The sequence below is a fragment of the Solea senegalensis genome, linkage group LG14 (assembly GCF_019176455.1).
Source record: "Solea senegalensis isolate Sse05_10M linkage group LG14, IFAPA_SoseM_1, whole genome shotgun sequence".
Lineage (NCBI taxonomy): Eukaryota > Metazoa > Chordata > Actinopteri > Pleuronectiformes > Soleidae > Solea > Solea senegalensis.
In genome coordinates this window covers 6,138,103-6,157,327 of record NC_058034.1, presented here as the reverse complement: position 1 = coordinate 6,157,327, position 19,225 = coordinate 6,138,103, and the positions used below count along the sequence as shown (strand labels likewise).

General features: G+C 39.8%; 1 protein-coding gene across 2 annotated transcripts; it reads right to left on the bottom strand.

Moving 5' to 3' along the window:
* Positions 1 to 399: 399 nt before the first annotated feature.
* Positions 400 to 17,862, bottom strand: LOC122780895 (histamine H3 receptor). 2 transcript variants are annotated; one of them, XM_044044286.1, is made up of 5 exons: positions 17,780 to 17,862; positions 13,274 to 13,408; positions 6,429 to 9,826; positions 5,702 to 5,868; positions 400 to 2,228 (listed from the first exon to the last, which is right to left on the bottom strand). In XM_044044286.1, the coding sequence occupies exons 3-5, from the start codon at positions 6,664 to 6,666 to the stop codon at positions 1,371 to 1,373; spliced, it is 1,263 nt and encodes a 420-aa protein (XP_043900221.1). In that variant the 5' UTR covers positions 6,667 to 9,826; positions 13,274 to 13,408; positions 17,780 to 17,862; the 3' UTR covers positions 400 to 1,370. The 2 variants fall into 2 exon arrangements, with proteins under 2 accessions (XP_043900221.1, XP_043900222.1); XM_044044287.1 differs by lacking the exon at positions 6,429 to 9,826 and having other exon boundaries at positions 17,780 to 17,844.
* Between the last annotated feature and the right edge of the window lie 1,363 nt (positions 17,863 to 19,225).

Below are 19,225 nucleotides of genomic sequence, written 5' to 3'. Positions count from 1 at the left end.
AGTAGAACCAATAACACAAAGAAGGCCCGTGAAAGGTTCTGGACGTGAACTCTCCCCCACAAAAATACCCATTAGTGTGTCAGGATAAATGCTTCTTGCCCCATCCACCCAGACACATGCTTGACTAAGCCCCTTTTTTAGATGAAGGGCACACCATACAAATCCTTTTACATCGTTTCTGCTCATGAAAATCTTAACGTAATGAAAAAAAGAAGAAAAAATATGTACTGCAGCTTTAAGCTACATCTACAGTAGAGATCCATCATCCTCTCAATCCTAAAATCAACAGTAACAAGAAGGAAAATGGGAGCTTCAGGGTGTTGTGTTGTGTTGTTTTCAGTCATTGAAACAGTAATTAAGATAACATTATTTCCCCTCAATAACATGTACACTTACAAATAAGGTTGTAAGCACTCTGTGTTTATTCTATAATTTGGCTACTTACACCAACACATTCATAGCCTACATACAAAGTATTAAAGTATTACAAACAAAGTCAAGTCTGAATAAATACTTGCATTTAAAGGACACAACCAATTAGCTTGGCACAGACATTAACATACAAAAGTGTCAGTGCTGCTCCCTTTTCATAGTGCTGTACATTTCCAACATAAACAAGAAATTAAGTGCACATTCAGTAATGGCAGATTCTAGCTCCTTCACTCTGCCACTCACACACTGTGTAAATAGTAAATAGTAAATAATGAAAGAAAACATCACCATACTTAATGAGTACACTCTGTATTCAGTGAACAATCACTGGATATTCTCCTCTGCTCGTTTGTTTTGAACTGAAGACTCCTCATTTGTTGCTGTATCACTTTCTATTGCTGCATGATTTTTAAAAAAAAGCAACTCGATTTTGAAAACCATTATTCTTAAACATGTGCCTTGCTTTGCTAATTGAAATTCTAAATCAAAAAAGGTGTCGTAGGAAGGTTATGTAATATTATACATGAAGAGAAGACCTTGAACTCCCTCTTTTACATAAAATAAACATTAAATAGAAACAGCAGATTCTTTAGAAACAGCAGTAAATAAAACTGGATGAATCTGAATCTGTTGAGGCCGTTGTTGCATTGGGTTGTGCTTTACTTCAGACCAACCGTGATTTAAGAACTCGCATAACACAGATTGTCCGTGAAGGTTAGCGTGTGTTCAAAACTGTTTCAATAAAGGACAAGTCTGTACAGGTGCCACAATTGTCCACTGATGTTCTCTCATTCTATATGGTCATATTGCTGTCAGACATGCTGAGACCACCATCACATATATGCAAACACTTGTCTTGTTTTTATGGAAGAACAGTACATGGATTTCTACAGTGTCTGACTGCATTCATTAAGCATGAAAGTGCGGCTGAGTTCATCTCAGCACGACTGAGCCTCAATCTGAGGCTGCACCGATTGTCTTTTAGGACACAGTATCTTTGAGAAAGCCCTTCGAAAGCTGCTGTGGCACAGAGGGTACAAAAACGGGTTGATGGCCGAGTTCAACCACAGAAGCCAGAATGTTACCTCGTACCAGTGGTCCCCCACACAGTCACCACTACATGCAGCGCGGATAATCATCAGTAGAGTGTAAGGAGCCCAGCAAATCCCAAAAGTGCAGACAATAATGGCAAGAGATTTGGCTATTTTTTTGTCTCGGGAAAGTCTAGAACCGTGTGTCTTACGACCAGGTGCCATACAGGAGGCTGAGTGCTCAAACAGCCTGGAGTTTTTTCTGTTCGGGGAAAACCTCTCCCTCTGCAGGAATAACTGACTGGTGTTTGGCTCCCCACTGAAAGAAGGGGAAAGGACATCGTCGTCCTCGATAACTGCAGAGATCGCCGTGGGCTCACTGCACGACACCTTCCGAGTTTTGACAAAAAACACAGCCAAGGCTGCTCCGTCTCCGTGCTTCTTATTGTTCGCCTGCGTCTTGACATCGTCTTCAGCACAGGCACCACTGTTCTTGTTCCTGCGGTGGATGTTCAGGTAAATACTAAGGTTGAAAAAGGCCACCGACACGAAGGGGGTGAAGAACTCGAAGGTCGAGGCACTTAGCAGAAAGTACCAGGTGAAATAAAACTCTGCGTAGCACTCGTGGGCCGGAACGATACTCTGACCGACAATAGCCTCCCAGAAGATGATGGCGGGGCCGTAGAGGAGGAAGGCCAGCACCCACACCAACACCATCTTGATCACAGCCTGGCGGGTCATGTTTCTTTGTGCTCTGTATTTAACCTGTGCCAAAAGAGAGGCAGGAGTGTGACTCACAGTAATGCAGCTTTAACTATCTGTTACAATTCTAACACCCACAGCTGCTCATGCACAACATTAACAGGCAAGTTCGCAAATTGCTCCCACTCTGTGTCTCTTCCTCGCTCTAAGTCAAACTGACGTCTCAGGCTCTTGCCACATTCACCACATCACCTGTCGCTTATTCACTTCTCACACGCTCCATTTTTTAATCTTAACTCTTAATGTTTACCAGGGCTCATCTATTTACCATCGGTTTGCCTTTTTTTTTTTTTGCCACATTATCATCAAATGTCTCTGAGCTAGGTCTGTCAGTATGAGACAATGGTGTGTGCCAATTAGCATGACACAGTCAGCAAGCTCATGTTTATTCACTCTGACAGATGGATGTGGACACAGTCCCATTCATTAGAATTTCCATCTGTGTCGAAACAGGTTGGACCAATCACAATCATTCGACAAAATTGGGGCGGGTTCGAAATAATGACAGACAGACAGAGCAGAGTCTATGAAGACCCAAGATGGCTGCAGCCTACATGTATGTGGAAAGGTTCGTTCAAAGCTAAATCTAAGGAAAAAAAAAAGCTTTATAATCACAGACATTGTAATCTGTGACTGTTAATAATGCCCCTATGCAATCCCAGGCCAGTTAATGTGACCAAAGTCAGGGTTCCCACACCTTGGCTGACATCAAATTCAAGTACTTTTCAATTACTTTCCAGGACCAATAATCCTCAAATTCAGGATCCAGATGGTGTCCACTTTTATGGATTTGCAGCACACTCTGCATCTGGACAAGTGACTGCTCTGCTGAACGTTACTCGCTCACAGTTCTGCACACATTCTCACATCCACGTAACAAACACGGGCACATCAGCATCGGGAGACCTAAATATCAACTTAACCTATCGTGCCCAGAATTCAAGCACTTTCTAAATATGTCTATTTAGGGCATTCAACTATTAAGGATTTCAAGGACCCGTGGGAACTCTGCCAAAGTTAAATTATATGCATTTTAGTGTCAGTAAAAAACAGAGCCATATTCTTGACACAATCTTCAGTAGAGTTCAGTACAAAGGCAGAGCCTCATTTCCATTTTTAATTACAGCAATCCTGCTCACAATTGACCAAAAATAAATTATACTGAGATCCAGTGAGCAGCCACAAGCAAAATGGTTTAATTACAACACACTGTTTGGTAAAGTGAGAGTAAATAAAGCTCTTATGTAAACTGGGGGTCTACTAAATGAAATGAAAACAACACTGGGTTTGCAGACATAAAGATGATCTACATGAAACACTTGAAATTGAATTACACTCAAGCACAAATGAATGTGTTGTCTGAGAGATCTTAAAGGTCCAGTGCGTAAAAGTTTGTAGAAATGATATATGACATAATTATACTCTTGCTGTTAACTGAAGGTTCTCCAGCAGTGTGGTGAGGTCGCTAATATTCAGCTGGAACCTGCAACTTATACATTTTACACACTGTACCTTTAAGCTTAAAATGTGGTTGTGTGTTATGAGCCTCTTTAAAGATTCACTAACTCCAGCCAAAGGATTCTGAAATCAAACAGCAGCGGCAGAGATTGCGTAAATGTTACATTCTAGCATCAGTCCTCCAAAGAAACCTCACATCCTACATTTCCCATGATGCACCCCAAATAGCATCTTTCATCTTTCTTTTCATCGTTCACCAGACACACACTTCTGCTATGACCTACACCTTCAAAAAAGACGAAGAGAGAAAACCTCGAACCAAATGTGAAATATCTGGGACATTTTTGAAGGTGGACCTGTGAAAAATTATTTTCTAATTCAGTGGTCTCTTCAGAATCAACATCAGCAGTTTTATTCATTAGTACAAAAACATTAATTAATATTTCAGAATTTCAGAGTAACCCCTGCAATCTTCCGTGAATGTCTATAAAGGACAAGCGTAGAGCTGAAACAATTACTCGGTTCATCGGTTTGAAGCTTTTTTCATGCTTAAAACAAAAAAACTGAATCATTTTGGTTTGTGGACAAAACAAGACATTTGAGAACAGCATCATTTCCAGGTTTGACAAACACTGATCAACATGTTTTTTCTGATATTCTATGGACCAAGGGATTACTCGATTAATCGTGAAAATAATCGACATATTAAGCGATTATGAAAATAATCGTGAGTTGCAGCTCTAGATGAGTAGCAATCGAAAGAAAGACATCAGAGGCACTCCAAAAATAAATAAATAAATCTTTAAGAAATTCATGGTTAATGCGTTTAAAACCAAAATGTTGCAACTCAGGGCAAACGTGAAAATAAAGATGAATATAGACCAAAAAAAAGTTTTAAAAAACTCAAAGATATAATAATTATGACAGATAAAGGGAAATTATAAGAACAACGGAGTGAAGAAATGTAAAACACTGAGCTGAAAAAAAAGAAAGCAACTGCTGAACAAATGGACAGAGCAAAAAATAGTAATGTCAAATAATCTACACTGCAAAACTGACAAGTCAACATTGACTGAACGAGACAAGCAATAATAAATCTGTGGACGAAGAAAGAAAACAATCAGAGAAATGGAGAAAAGACTATTTCCTCATTCAGGCCTGGGAATTAAGTGTGAAAATCCAAAATGTCTGCTGCTGAGGGAGACGTTTTGGTCACAGAGCCTCGGGTGTCTTTCTCTCCATCTGCTACGTGTGCTTTATGGTTTTCTTGAGATTGAAAGGACAGTTATTATTACAGTGAATTTTAAATAGACACCTGCTCAACGAGCAGCTGTTTGTTCCTGACATTTCATGACAAAATGAAAAGTTACATTACGAGAAAATCATTACTATTAGTCATCCTCACTTGTCACCGTTAATGGTAATTTTCTTTTTTGGCAGACACTATTATTAGAGAGGGGTGTGGCCTATGGATTGTGGAATTTTTAAGGACCCCACACTTCATTTTATGATCTTTGATAAGCAGTTCAATAGGCCATTTTTTCCGTATAAGGATAAATTAAGTTGTTAAGTGTTAATAAAAACCGGATTAATACATGTATAATTTTTATTAGAAACATAAGCATTAAAAAGGTGTTTATTTACACTAATTATACTAATTATAGAAATACACTTGTAGCAACTTATCAGGACTGACATGGCGACAGTGAGTGTAGTGCACTATTCAGGAAGTAATGTGCCCATTTACTGTAATCCTGTCCATATGCTCGAGAGCTGACAGCTCATGTTTGAACGGACAATATTTACTGACAAGATTAACCAGACAGTTCAAGTTGTGCCTTGGACTAAGCGGGACAGAATCATTGATTTGAAACAGACATACTTGAATGTAAATGTCCTCTATGTGCAGGGCAAACTGTCGCTGGAGGTGAAAGATTTTTGGCTGCCGTGTAGCGGTGCGTGTCTGTGCGTGTGTGTGTGTGTGTTCAATAACGAGCACTTCCACAGCCTGTACTTACAGCCCTTGTGACTGACAGGAAGCGGTCATAACTAATGAGGACAATGTTGAAGACTGATGCTGTGCAGAGCAGGTAGTCCATGATCAGCCACACCTTGCAGAGACCCTTACCCAGCATCCATCGGCCTGTCAGATTGTACGGGATGTACACTGGGATACAGAAGGCACCTGGAATAGAAACACACACACACACACACACACACACACACATTCTGCATGATGGTTTAAACCAAGTACACATATGGTATGCACATCATCATCTCTGCAGACTGCCTGCAAGTGACACCCATTACATGTGGTCATGAAAAATATTTGGATGCTGCCTGTTTCCATGACGAAAACCTCCTGCAGAGAGAATAAGTCCAGAGATATTTTGGAAAAGCATTGGTTGTTTCATTAAAGTGTAGGCTGTAATTGTTTCCAATGCTGCAGACAAGAGCAGCACAGGGACGGGGGTGAGTGCAGCATAAAATTCAAATAGAGGGACTTATGCACAATACTCCACGGTACTGCACCACGAGGACAAGAAGGTCACCATGAACAAGCAACTGCACATTAGTGACTCACTGTAATTATAATGTAGGAAAATCGCAACGTGTTTTGGGGAGTGCACACTCGAAAAAAAAAAAGAAGCATGCCAATGGTTTTCATTCACAGACGAGAACAAAAGCTGAATTTGTGCGCACTAACAGAGGGAGACACAAAGAGGAGCGTCTGCACCAACTCACCCACGAGAAAATCAGATATTGCCAGGTTCAGGAAGAAGTAGTTGCTCTGAGTCCTCAAGGTTTTATCCACAACAAAAGCCATGATGACCAGCGCGTTCCCGGCCACCACAACCACGACCAGGGTCACCATGAGGACCGGGAGCATCACCGCCAGGTAGCCGGGGAGCGCACCCCCAGCCTCCGACACCGCAGGAGTCAAGTTGCCGCTGGAGTTGGACTCCAGAATGTGAGCGCCCATTGTTAGTGCAAAGCCAAAATCACCGTGCAGACACAAGGACCAAGTCCACCTGCGTCCCCAGACCTCCCGCTCCACTTTGCCAAGGAGTCAAACATGACTGAGAACCTGGAATTAAACAAGGAACACTTTTTCCGAATCGTCATCGTTTGCGTTTTGTTCATTAACGGCAGAGTGAAGAAGTTAAATCTGTTCTTTTGATAACAAGTGATGAGAAGTGTATGTTCCCTCTGTCCCTTCTGTCAGTCTGGATTTTTGGTTTTGCATGTGCGCGCATCGCGGCGCTCACGCTGCTTTTGTCACACACGCGTCAAGACGACTAGAGTAAAAAATTAGCGCTATGTCCGGTCATAATTTCAAAATAAAACTCTATCTGTTTTTGTGACCTCAAGAGTCAATATTCGTTTGTGTTTTTATGTAGTACCTAGTAGTGAATATACAAACAAACGTTTGTTCATACAGTTGTATTGAAACATTGGCGTTTGATTGGGTGGATGATGTAATCATTTTATTATTTTATAGCTAGTATGATATTTCACAAATATATGGCTTTTTATTTAGAAATACAAAAGGATAATTATTCAGCATTGCTAAGTATCTCATGTCCCAATATCTCTATTAGGATTATACATATTCTCCCCAGAAATCATTTTATTTTAGGAGCAATTTGCACCCATGTTTCCACAACGGAGAAAGTTTTCGTTTGCTTTACAATTGATATTTAAAGCCAACATGTGTTATAATGTGAAACAGCTAAAACATAAGAGCACGATCTGCCTCACTTGTCCACAATCACACAAATGTATCTGTTAAAGTTGTTTTCTGAGACAAAAGTGAATCCATTTCCGGTTGTCGTGTTTTTTTTCAAACTGTGATTTCTGTAACTTTACATATTCCTTTTTTGTCCGCCCCGCAAATGATCAAAGACTGATGTCAGGGTCTGAAGTGGTCCAGGCGCATGAAGCTGAGATGAAATAAGCCACGAGTCATCATTTGATAGACAGAAAAGGAAAAATACACACACAAGTAAAAAGGAATTTAAAAAGTGGATTATGATACATTTCCATTACTGAGACAAATCGACAGATTAATCGATTATGAAAATAATCGTTAGTTGCAGCTCTAGATTTTCTCCAATTGTCATTATATTTGTATTACTTATTTTAGATGACAACAGGTAATCTAATGACACAAGTTTATTGCAACTATTGTCTGAGTATCTTTTAGTTTCTTTGCACTGTAGCCTGTTGTGCAGGTGTATGCAGTTGTAATGGCACAGCCAATAGGAATGCTCTCTCTCTCTCTCTCTGTGGTCTGACTGTCACGGATTTACTGGGCACAAAGAGTTTGTAATTTACAATGAGTTTCTAATTTTACAATATTTTCCACCCTTTTTTTGTCTTTAGTTCAATTCTGTGACACAGTATTACACACTAATTGTAAGGTTTAGGAGCCATGTGACCTCAGACTCACCTCAGAGTTGATTCTGCTGCACATGCTCTGCCTAAAAACCATAAGACTAATGCTATACATTTTGTTGATAGTGTGCATTAGCCAACACCATTTAAAATGATAGAAATTCATATTTTGCCATTTAATATCAAATCTGCTTAACAATCTCTACTACAACTTCCGGGACAAACTTCCTATGAAAAAGTGTAAGGAAACATTCTGCACTCTAAACCTACCAGTGTGTTGTCTTTTGTTATTCATTTTAACCGTGTGTGTCCGTCACTAATACTACTACTCTTTGCTCGCAAAGGAGAAAACATCATCAAACTAGGAGTTTTGAGAGACACTAGTGGCCGATTTTACATATTGTACATTTAATCCAAGCTTAATCCAAATTTAAACCAAGCTTTACCAAAGTGCCCCCCTGGTGTGTGTCACAATCAGCAGCAAGAACAGCTGTATGAATGGAATCATAGTAGTCTGGCTGTTCTCCTCATCCTAGAGTGTTAATTCAGCTGCACAAGTTCTCCACAAGCCTCTTTAAAATATGATTAAGGGCTGAGATGATGGGTTCAGTGTGATGACAGCTTGTCAGGGAGAAACTACTCTCTGCTGAGTGAATTAGCTGTAATTACTATGAATGGCTGAAATGAGCAGGCAGCTTTGTACACAGACATGGAGGAATTCCGAGGAGCCACAGTGTTAAAATTCAAATAAATTACCCCCTCTTCTTCACACTTTCAGTTATTCCCTGAAGATGCTAAGCCCAGATAAAAGTCAACAGTTTCTACATGACAATACAATAAAAAGTCTGGCTGTGGCAGTAGAAACCAAAAGGCCAAGTGGCATAGATGAGCCCTGGATATTTTTAGAAAGTAGTCCTCTGCTGCCCACAGTCAACCCTGGAGTGGTGAATATGCAAATCGTGTCTTTCCAGGAATTGATTGACACCAAAAGGAAGAGTTGCGGTGAAACTCGACAGGAGCAAGTGTGAGGAAAACGCTCTAAGGGAAGTGTGAAAAAACACCCATAAATACAGCATTTAAGGGAGTGTCAAACACACCGGAGGAAAAAAAAATAGATGTGAATTATGTCTGTACATAAGACTCTGTTGGTTTGTGATGTCTGATTTTATTTTCTCAGAAACCCTGAATGACTTGTTTGAAGATTATTAAGATGCAGATTCAGCTGCAGAGCGAGCGTTGCATCAACAACATGACAGACAGCATGATGAGAGATCGGAGTGAGAATTTAAAATGAATGGGGAAAATTGTCATTTGTCTCCTCCTCAACGAAACCATTCATTCATGCGTGTGATAACTGTGTTGTTTAAAATGGCTCAATAACCCCTTTGTAAGAGTAATGGATGTAAAGCAACACAATTTTGCTTCGATCAAAATCACAGTTCGTGCTCAAATCACTCTAGTTTGATTGACTTAATGGAAAAATATCGAATGTGATGTGATTCACTGTGACGATAATAACAATAATAATTTAAAATAAACATTTGAATCAGTATTTCAAATAAATTATTTGTTATAGCAAATTACCACTGTTTTCATCTATTAAATGCACTTGAATCCTTTAAAATCAAACTAATTAAAAAGAAACTAACTGTAAACTTCTTTTTCTTTTTCTTTTCTTTTGAAATTCACTTTGTCTTCTTGCTTTTTGGCCTTCTGGGTTTTGCTCCTGATCTTGTGGTCTCATCCTGTGAAACATGGGGAAAATGAACAGATTCATAATTATGTTAAATTAGTACTCCAATTAATGTACCAAACCCTTCACCACGCTTCACATTTATATGCTATTTTTCGGCACATGACGTTTTTGACGGACACCTTTTTTGTCTGAACTCCTGCTGAGTTTTTTTTCTTTCTGCAACAACTAGGAAATGTAATTTACAGCAATGCAATGCACTGATTGGCATGCACCATACTGTTTTAATGTGTTCAAGTAACTGCATCAAACACTGCATTTGCAAGTACTCTTACAATACAGCCACTGCTTATTATTATCAACAACCAAAGCTGCCAACGCACAGAACTCCAAACACATTGACAGCTTGTCTGGAAACGAAACAAGCATGGATGATAATTCTCCGAAATACAGCGGGATGATAGAACATTCATTTTTATACAGCCACATTATTCATTATATAGTTTTGAGCTCTAAACTTTCTCATAGTTTCAGCCAACAGGAAGTCGCTTTGTTATTGCATCAAATAAGCAACTCATTGAACAAGCAGCAGCCTTTCCTCTCATGTGATCCAGTGTAAAACCAAATGGTTCAGCTCGTTTTCTCCTTACGCATGCAAATATTCACAGACTTGATCTATCGTGTGTTCCACAGAATTATTGGACTGTTTGTATCGCTTATCTTAACTTATCTGGAATCTATATGAGATACAGCATTGCTTTAAGTACAATACATCCTGTCCAATCACTAACAACCTCCTGCAGGCGGCTGACTCTGGACTCTTCACCATCCTCATCCTCCTAGATCTCACTGCAGCAACTGACACCATCTCTCATCCTATCCTCCTGGACAGTCTCACTCCACTCGGTTTCTCCGGCACCTGTCTCACCTGGTTCACTTCCTATCTTTCCGACCTTTCCCACTTTGTTCAAATCAAGCACTACAGATCCCAAGCCTTCCCAGTCACATGTGGTGTTCTCCAGGGCTCTAACCTGGGACCCCTCCTATTCATTATCTATCTCCTTCCCCTCGGCCATATTTTCAGAAAATGTAACATCTCTTTTCATTGATATGCAGATGACACCCAGCTCTATGTCTCCACCAGGCCCACTTCCACTCTCCCACTACTTAGAGGAAGTCCAATGCTCCTAACTTCCTCACACTAAACAACAATAAAACTGTGGTCGTACTCATCGATACAAAATCCACACTCTGACCATCGGTAACTCCACTGTTCCTCCTTCCCCTTAGGTAAAGAGTCTGGGTGTCGTCCTCGATGGTATACTTTCCTGCACTGCCCACATCAATAACGCCACTCGGTCTGCTTACTACCACCTCCGTAATGTCAATTGTCTCCGCCCCTCAGTCACACCCACAGCACCAGCATCCTCGTCCATGCACTGGTGATTGATTACTGCAACTCTCTCTTTGGTCTTCCATACAAATCCCTCCAAAAGCAACAACTGGTCCAAAACTCAGCTGCCCGCATCATCAGTAGAACCTCCTACATAGAGCACATCACCACCATCCTCCAACAACCTCACTAGCTCCCTGTCACACACCGAATACAATAAAAAATCCTCCTGCTCACCTTCAAAACTCTCCACAATCTTTTCCCCTCCTACCTTTCTGACCTCATTCATCCTCACACTCCCTCTCACTCTCTCAGATTGTTTGAAACTGAGCAGCCTTGGCAGAGGTTTGCATTCTCAAAGCGCTTTTTCTAGCTCTAGAGAAACCCTGTCAGTCCCTTCTGAAGAATTTAACACAGTGAACGTTGACCTGCATCATTCTCAGTTTGATTCCTTACTTCTCATTTTAGTTTCTCTCCCCTTAGATTCTCACAGAAAATGGCTCGAGAATGGATTGTCTGGAATTGTGCAGACACATTTTCCCCAGACTCATCACGGACTGAGACTGGGGTTGTACCCTGACTTTTGCCCTATGTCAGTTGGGATTGGCTCCAGCTCTCCCACAGCCCTCATGTGGAGAATAAGCGGTAGAGAAAGAATGAATGGATCCTTGTGACTTAGGTAAATACCTGATTGTGCCTCCACTGCTGAAAATAGAAGGACATTTATAAGATATTCAATCTAGAATTGGATCTTAACTTAAACTTTACACGTCACACAACTGTCTTTTGTTGTTCTATTATAGAAATATATCTGGTCTGAATGACTGCACCGTGTTTTGTCAAAAAAGCAAAAAAAAAAGCTGTTTTGTCCTTAAACTGCAATTGCACATTTTCTTTCATGAAGTGGAAACAAGTCTCTTTGTATGCGAGTCCATTCATTCACAAGCAGTCTACTTAGCTCTGCAGATGTTGCCTTCGGGGGGAAACAGAGCCTTTGCTGTCGGGATGAGACTGAAATCAAGTGTGGATTTTTACACTGGACTGACGGGGTTTTGAAGTCGGACACTTTTACGAGAAGGGTTCACAGTACCTTTAATCTATCTGTGGCAGCAGCTCAAAGGGTTGATCATGTTAGCAATGGAATAACTTCTCGGAACACAAAGACAACTTCAAAGCAGTCTGAACCTAACTTCAGGCCGGTGAGAGCGAGGAGAAAGTGTTTGATCTCCAGAACATGTGAAAACTAGACACTTCAAATGAACCAATATTCCTAATATGACTAGAAAGTGACAATGGGAATCAAAAGCAAGGCCAATGGACTCTCCATAGCCTTACAATAGCCTTACACAACACTTTGCAGCCATTTTATTAGGTACACCTGGTCTGTTGCCTGTTAACACAAACATCTAATCAGCCATTTGTCATAAAATGTGCCATGTGCAGAAATATAATAAAGCCAATTTGAACATATTTGGAACTCATTAGCAGCTGATGAAATACAGTATATATGTAAATGTTATCATTATAGCATATTGTGTTGGTCACAGGCAAACAAGTCTTTATTAACAAGCCTGGACAGGAAATCCCAGCACTATCATCATTGTGACATACATTTTGTACATATTGTACTCAGAAATGTGATAAGTGCATACAACAAGCCACAATTCTGCTCCCTCACTGCTGAAGAACTTTGTTCATCTCTGCAGTGAGCAAATGGACAGATCTGCAAGATCTGCTTCTGTGGGGGATTGTAGCGTCCTTAAACACAGATCTGTCTTTGCACAGATCAGCTTATTCTTTTAAGGCCATCGAGGAAATTGATAAGCCCCTTGTTATGTTATGTTATGTTGTCAGCATTAATTTGACATTTTGTACCTGTTATTATAACTGAATGTATTTTATATGTCTGACGCTGGTGTTGAAATACCTTTTTTTTTTGGAAAGGAAAAATCAAAACATCAGTTTGGAGGAGCGTCAGGTTGCAAGACAATTAAATTACAAGATACTCTGAGGTTTTAAGCGTCTGCATTAGAAAACTTGAGAGCAAAGTCAAATATGACTGATGATGTGTCAGAGGAAATGTATGAGGAGCAGATAATATCTCACCAAGGAAGGAGTGTATCCCTCCTCCACCAGGATGTTTCTCGCACAATTGTTGATGTGTTTGAAGCGGTCGGGACCCAACAAAATGCCTCCGTACCATCGAGACACGACCACCATGACATTACGCACATCCAAAATCTGTGGTGAGAGACACACGTAGTACATAAGAAATGAGTGTGAATTTGCGAGAGAAAGGAAAGGGAAAGGAAAAGGAAAAAACAATAAACACCCTTCCATGACAGTCATTCTCAAGCAGCCAAATATTTCACACCAGATGCGATGTGATGGATGAATCTTCATTACGTGCAACTGACTCAGATGCCAGAAATATAAAGTCATCCGATGTAAAAATATAATCCTCGAACCGACTGAAGATGTTACAAAATGGCCGCCATTAAGAGACAGTTACAGCAAAAGTGTTTCAGCTCGTCTGATAATATGTATTATGTTAAACCCGATCAAAGGGAAAATTTAATTCACATCTTCGTAATCCTTTGCACCCATCATTGACAAAGTGGTGTTATAAATAAATAAATAACCTCAATGTGTGTGATGGGTTCCACTTAATAAATCCCTTAGTGCTTTGAGTTGGAAGCATAGACTGTATGTGTAAAGTGGACATAGTCTTGCGGTTCTTCCAAGGACACGATGCGGAACTGCAAATATACTGAATATCCACCACGCGGTGACTCTGCTGGTCACAAAATGAACTTCAATTAAATAGAATTCTTTGGGAAAACAAGACTAATTCTCACTTGATTTACAACATTTTCCAGAGGAGGTAATGGTCTCAACCTGATGGGTTGTCACTTGGCCTGAAGTTTGGTCAACCAACAATATTATCTTTATTCACAGTGTTGTAACACTTCATGTATCTGTACTTTACTTTGTCATTTGTATTTCTAGCTACATTTTCTCTAACTATCTTTGTTACTCATTACTACCAAATCAAATCAGAGGAAGAAGAGTTTGTAGTGGTCTGTGTTTATAGAGAGCTTTTCTAATCTTGATGAGCTGCTTTACACCATAGTTTTGCCATTCACCCATTCACACACTTCAACATGGGGGTTAAGTGTCTTGCTCAAGGACACATATAGACTAGCAGAGCCAAGAATTGAACCCACAACCTTTCAGCTGAAAGACAACTCACCCAAATTCACTGAGCTACCATGGTTCAACCTTAACCTCCTCACTTTTTTTTTAATACTTTTACTTAAGTACATAAGATGATAAGATAAGATGTACATAAGTACATCTTATATCAGACAAGACTTTTACTTAAGTAATATTATTAAAAGTGACTTCAACTTCTACCAAAGTAATTTCCTGGTAAGGAAATTATATATAAACTACCCTTTTAGGTACTTTATGCATCCCGACATGGAGGGAATACAGGAGCAGACAGAGACATGATAAGGATTTTTATCCAAACCATGACATATAGAGAGAAGAAACACCCATTACGATTAGATTTAAAATAAGATGAACAGTATAAAAGCCAGAGCTGAGGACCCTGCTCCAACTGTAGCTGCGATAAGGAATTCTGAGTGTTTATTCTCTCAACTGAACATGGGAATAAATGTATTGCCAGACCTCTCCTTTAACTTAAAAGTAGCACACTGCACTGCTACACCAAGAAGGAGAATCAATCTGTAATTTTAAGGCTGCGCACACTCTTAATCAGGTCCTTCTTTTATTCATCATCTGACATATGAAAGCATAAATCTAAATGAGGACACGGGAGGAAAGTTGTGGAGGGAAGATTAAGATTAGAGAAGAATAGATCAAGTGGAGAGTGTCCCAAGTAGAGAATTAATCAGTGTGTTACTCGGGAAGAAGACAGAGGACCTGATACTATCACTCAGTTACAGTCGGTCAATCAGTAGCAGAGTCCGTCCTGATGGAACGTCTTTTATTCTGTTCTTATGTCCACATGTCAGAAAAAGGCCATGTATGACTGAGATTTTTAAGAAGCAACAGGGAAACATGAAACAACATATCTTTTAGCAATTTGACAAATCCCCGCAATTTTCCAAATTTAACCTCTTTTACCTCCGTTTTTGGTCGCAACCATTTCCTGGTGAAAATATCTTTTCCAGTTATCTGCGAGTAACAAACAAACTGTGTCTGCCCACTTTTGGTTGCATTGCACATTGGATTACTGTAGATAATAGCTTTTTACTAAAAATCTGATAATAAAGCTCACTAATGAGAGCTGTGCAAGTCAAAACTGAAAACCAAAACAAGCTGAAAGGAACTACAATGTTATAAATGGCTACAAACACATTTAATGTACAATTAATGATTCCTATGGCAGAAATATCATTATTAAAATAACCCATTGTGTAAAATATGATTTAGGCTACTCATACTTGAGTTTATCAAAAGTTTATAGACTTCACTTCTGGGGGGGTAACAACACTAGCAGTGTTTTGGTGTTTTGACGAGCTTTAAGCAAACTAGCGTAAAGAGTGTGCAGTGTTTGTTTCCCTTCTGTTTTGGAAGGAAAAGCGTGTTATTCAAAGACAGCTTGATTCATCTGAATTCAGTGCAGCAGATCACACACCCAAAATCCAATGCACTATTTCACACTGATTTATTTCTCGAGAAGGGGGTCACACTAGTGTGAATGAGTATGAACTTTAACTGGAGTCGTGAACCTCATCTGGAACAGCTCGGAGATGACTCTGCGGTAATGAGTTTGACCCACACAAAAAATGCTCCGTTCACAGCACATTTCATATTTTCGCTCAAACCTTAAATTGGCCTTTCAATAACAATGTTACGGGGAAACAAAGTTTCTGGACAATAGCACATTTTAGTGCGATGTGGGTGTGTGTGTTTGTGTGTGTGAATCACTGAGCCATCTGACACCACACAAGCCTGTAACAAGTACGTCTTTGATATGTGAAATGAAAAGATTAAAAACTGTGTGAAATTATTATTGTGGGACTGAATTTCCCTGAAGAGGCACAGATTTCACACATTATGTTAATAGTAGTGGTGTGGAGCTTTTTAGCCGCACAATTGGATAAATCATTGTTTCTTTGCTCTGCCTTCAAAACTGAACTATTTCAACATCATGGTTAATGGTGACGATATATTTTCGTATCTGACAACATATGGAAAATGTGCTGTCTAATACTTTGTGGATATTTTCTGGCATATACAGTGACCTTATCGTGACCTGTAGTCCTCATGGAGACCAAAGCCTGGTCCTAATGAGGTAAGGACCTAATTTCTGAGAAGTGGTTAAGTTTAGGGCTAAAATTTGTCATAAAGTATTGTGGTTAGGTTAAAGGTTAGGGTTATGGTTACAAATAGGGAGAAGTCTTTGTTTAGGCTGCCCAAATGAATGTAAGCCAGTGAGGAGTCCTTAAAACGACAGCTGTGTGAACCTTGTGTTTGTTTGTGTGTGTGAGTACATGTGTGTAGACACACACATTGTGCCTTCACACTTATTATGATGCTTGTTATTCCATCCATTTTCTACCGCTTTATCCTCCACATGACGGTCGCGGGGGGTGCTGTGACAAACTCAGCTGACACAGGGCGATAGGTGGAGCACACCCTGGACATTTCGCCAGTCCATCACAGGGCCAGATAACCATCCACTCACACACTCACACCTATGGTCATTTTAGAGTGTCCAATTTACATAATCTCCACATTGCATGTTTTTGAACTGTGGGAGGAAATGGGAGAACCCGGAGAAAACCCATGCACACACGGGGAGAACATGCAGACTCCATGCGGAAAGGCCTTTGAGCTGATCGTTGATAATTTTGCATTTTCTGTTGAACAGTTTTTGTGTTTTTTAGGTATTCCTAATATCAGTCGTTATATGAGGTGGACACAATTGTGAGTGCAGTAATGTGCAATTCATTATATTCACCATACAATATCATGTGGTAAAAAGAAATTCAAAGATGATTTTTAGAAAATGTATTGGCTTGTTTTTCCTTTTTCTACTGTCAAAACATAGAGTGGATCTTGGGGACAACTTTATTTTTTGTTCACTTTCAATTACCCACATTATCTGCCATTTTAAAGACAAAACAATTAGATTTGTCTTTTTGGTCACAACTATCTTAATAATCATCACTTCGCAATCCTAATACTGATAATATGTGGCTTTATTTCTAAAAATTTGCCTTGTCATTTTAATCAAGGCCACATCAGCGCCACAGTACCCATCTGCCATGTGCACTGACAAAGAAACTGCTCAGCCTTTGTGGTGATATAATGGTAATAAAATTGAATGAGGTGACATGCCTTGTCTTCATTGAGACCTAGTTTTTTGGGTGAATCATCAAATTCCCCTTTTCGGTTGTAATTTATTTTCATGTTACAGATTTAATGACCACAGAAACGGAAAGGGATACAAGTATAAAAGCCATGATAGCGGTCAAATATTGAAGAGTGTAAAAAAAATAAAAATGGATGCCACAAAAAGAATTAACAATGTGCCCATGATATGCAAACGCTCTGTGAGTGACGAATAATAACCTGCATTAAATGGAGCAATCTCCCTCCTGCAGCTGTCTCGCCATCGTCCTCGCAATCCTGCAAGAAGCTGTGCTTGTCCTCACAGTGAATCCTACAACAGTCACAAGACACGACAGCTTGGCATTAGGCGGTGAAGCTCTGAAACGTTTGTGGTCAGAGAATGACGCTGTGACACCGGCAGCCTCTTCATCACAAAAGTTTTTTAAGTGGTGGTCTAAATGTCAGCGTCTCCTCCTGGTGAGTAATGACCACCCGGGCAGTACATCAGCGACTCCACATCGACCTCATTAGACACACATTTAAAAAGAACTCTCACAAACAAACAGGCATGCATTCATAAAACGCCAACACACAACAGGACAAAAAGGACACACATATTCAGATAATACACAGTGCTGTCAAAAAAACGGTCATTTTCTCTAGTGCTTTTTTGGCCTTTAATTGCAGTAATGTGCTCTTTAGAGGAGACAGCCAGGCCCCAAATCTCAACTTATCACATTTTATTCACCACTAATGAGACACACTATACAACTCCCCTGCAGGTTCTGGCATGACTTGCATTATAAAGTCATGGCAAACGCAATATTTAGTATTATAGATCTTACATTACTGACCTGTATGCATAAATATTGTGTGTAGCACTTGCAATTTTCTTGTTTTCATACAGCTTCCCCAGGACCATTTTAACCTGCAACACACAACAGGCAGAACAGTAAATGTCATGACAAATTCCTGACTTCACTCTCACGTTTCTCCATCTTTAGTGAAGGTAAAAACCGCTGACACGAGGTCTTTACCTCAGCGGTGTTAAATATAAACCTTTTTCGCAGATTGAAACTACCGAGCGGGTCTATGTTAAGAGACGGAACTCAATTTCAAAACCATGTAAGAGTGAAAAGTAGAGAGATTTCTGAGATTTCTGTACAGATGGGGTGACACTGCTGATATAAAAGAGCATTAGTCAGTTGTTCATGAAGGGTGGTCTTGAACAGTCACATTTCACAGAAGTAAAACTGGGTTTATATGATACATTTTACTAACTTTTCAACAAGATCTCAGCTTGAACAGAGGTCGATGGCAAAATGAGCCAAATGAGCCAAATTCTAACTTGATTTATAACATCAGTATAATTTATAATTAGAATTTTCCTGAGGAGTTAAAGGCCTCAACCACTAGTTTCGGGTCTTCTTCAATTGCACATGATGTGGTTTTTGTAAATTATGTTCTTATTCAGAGCAAAACAGACGATAAGGTATAGCGCTATGAAACTGTGGTACGTGTCCCACCAGTGGTACACAAGCTTCCTCTGCTGGGTTAGGGTTCAGAAATACTGTGTTCTACTGTATACACCAGGGTATGTGATCGGAGTGGAGCTGAGGAATTTGAGTGTGTAGAAAATAACCAAAAATATTAATTATAGTCACCTTATCTCTCACTCCATTTTGA

Excerpts from the sequence above, each read along its gene's own strand:
- LOC122780895 (XM_044044286.1), bottom strand. The coding sequence starts at position 6,666 with ATGGGCGCTCACATTCTGGAGTCCAACTCCAGCGGCAACTTGACTCCT. Across the intron at positions 5,869-6,428 it reads AATATCTGATTTTCTCGTGG|GTGCCTTCTGTATCCCAGTG; the intron begins GTGAGTTGGTGC and ends TTTCTATTCCAG. Across the intron at positions 2,229-5,701 it reads TCCTGTCAGTCACAAGGGCT|GTTAAATACAGAGCACAAAG; the intron begins GTAAGTACAGGC and ends CTTTTGGCACAG.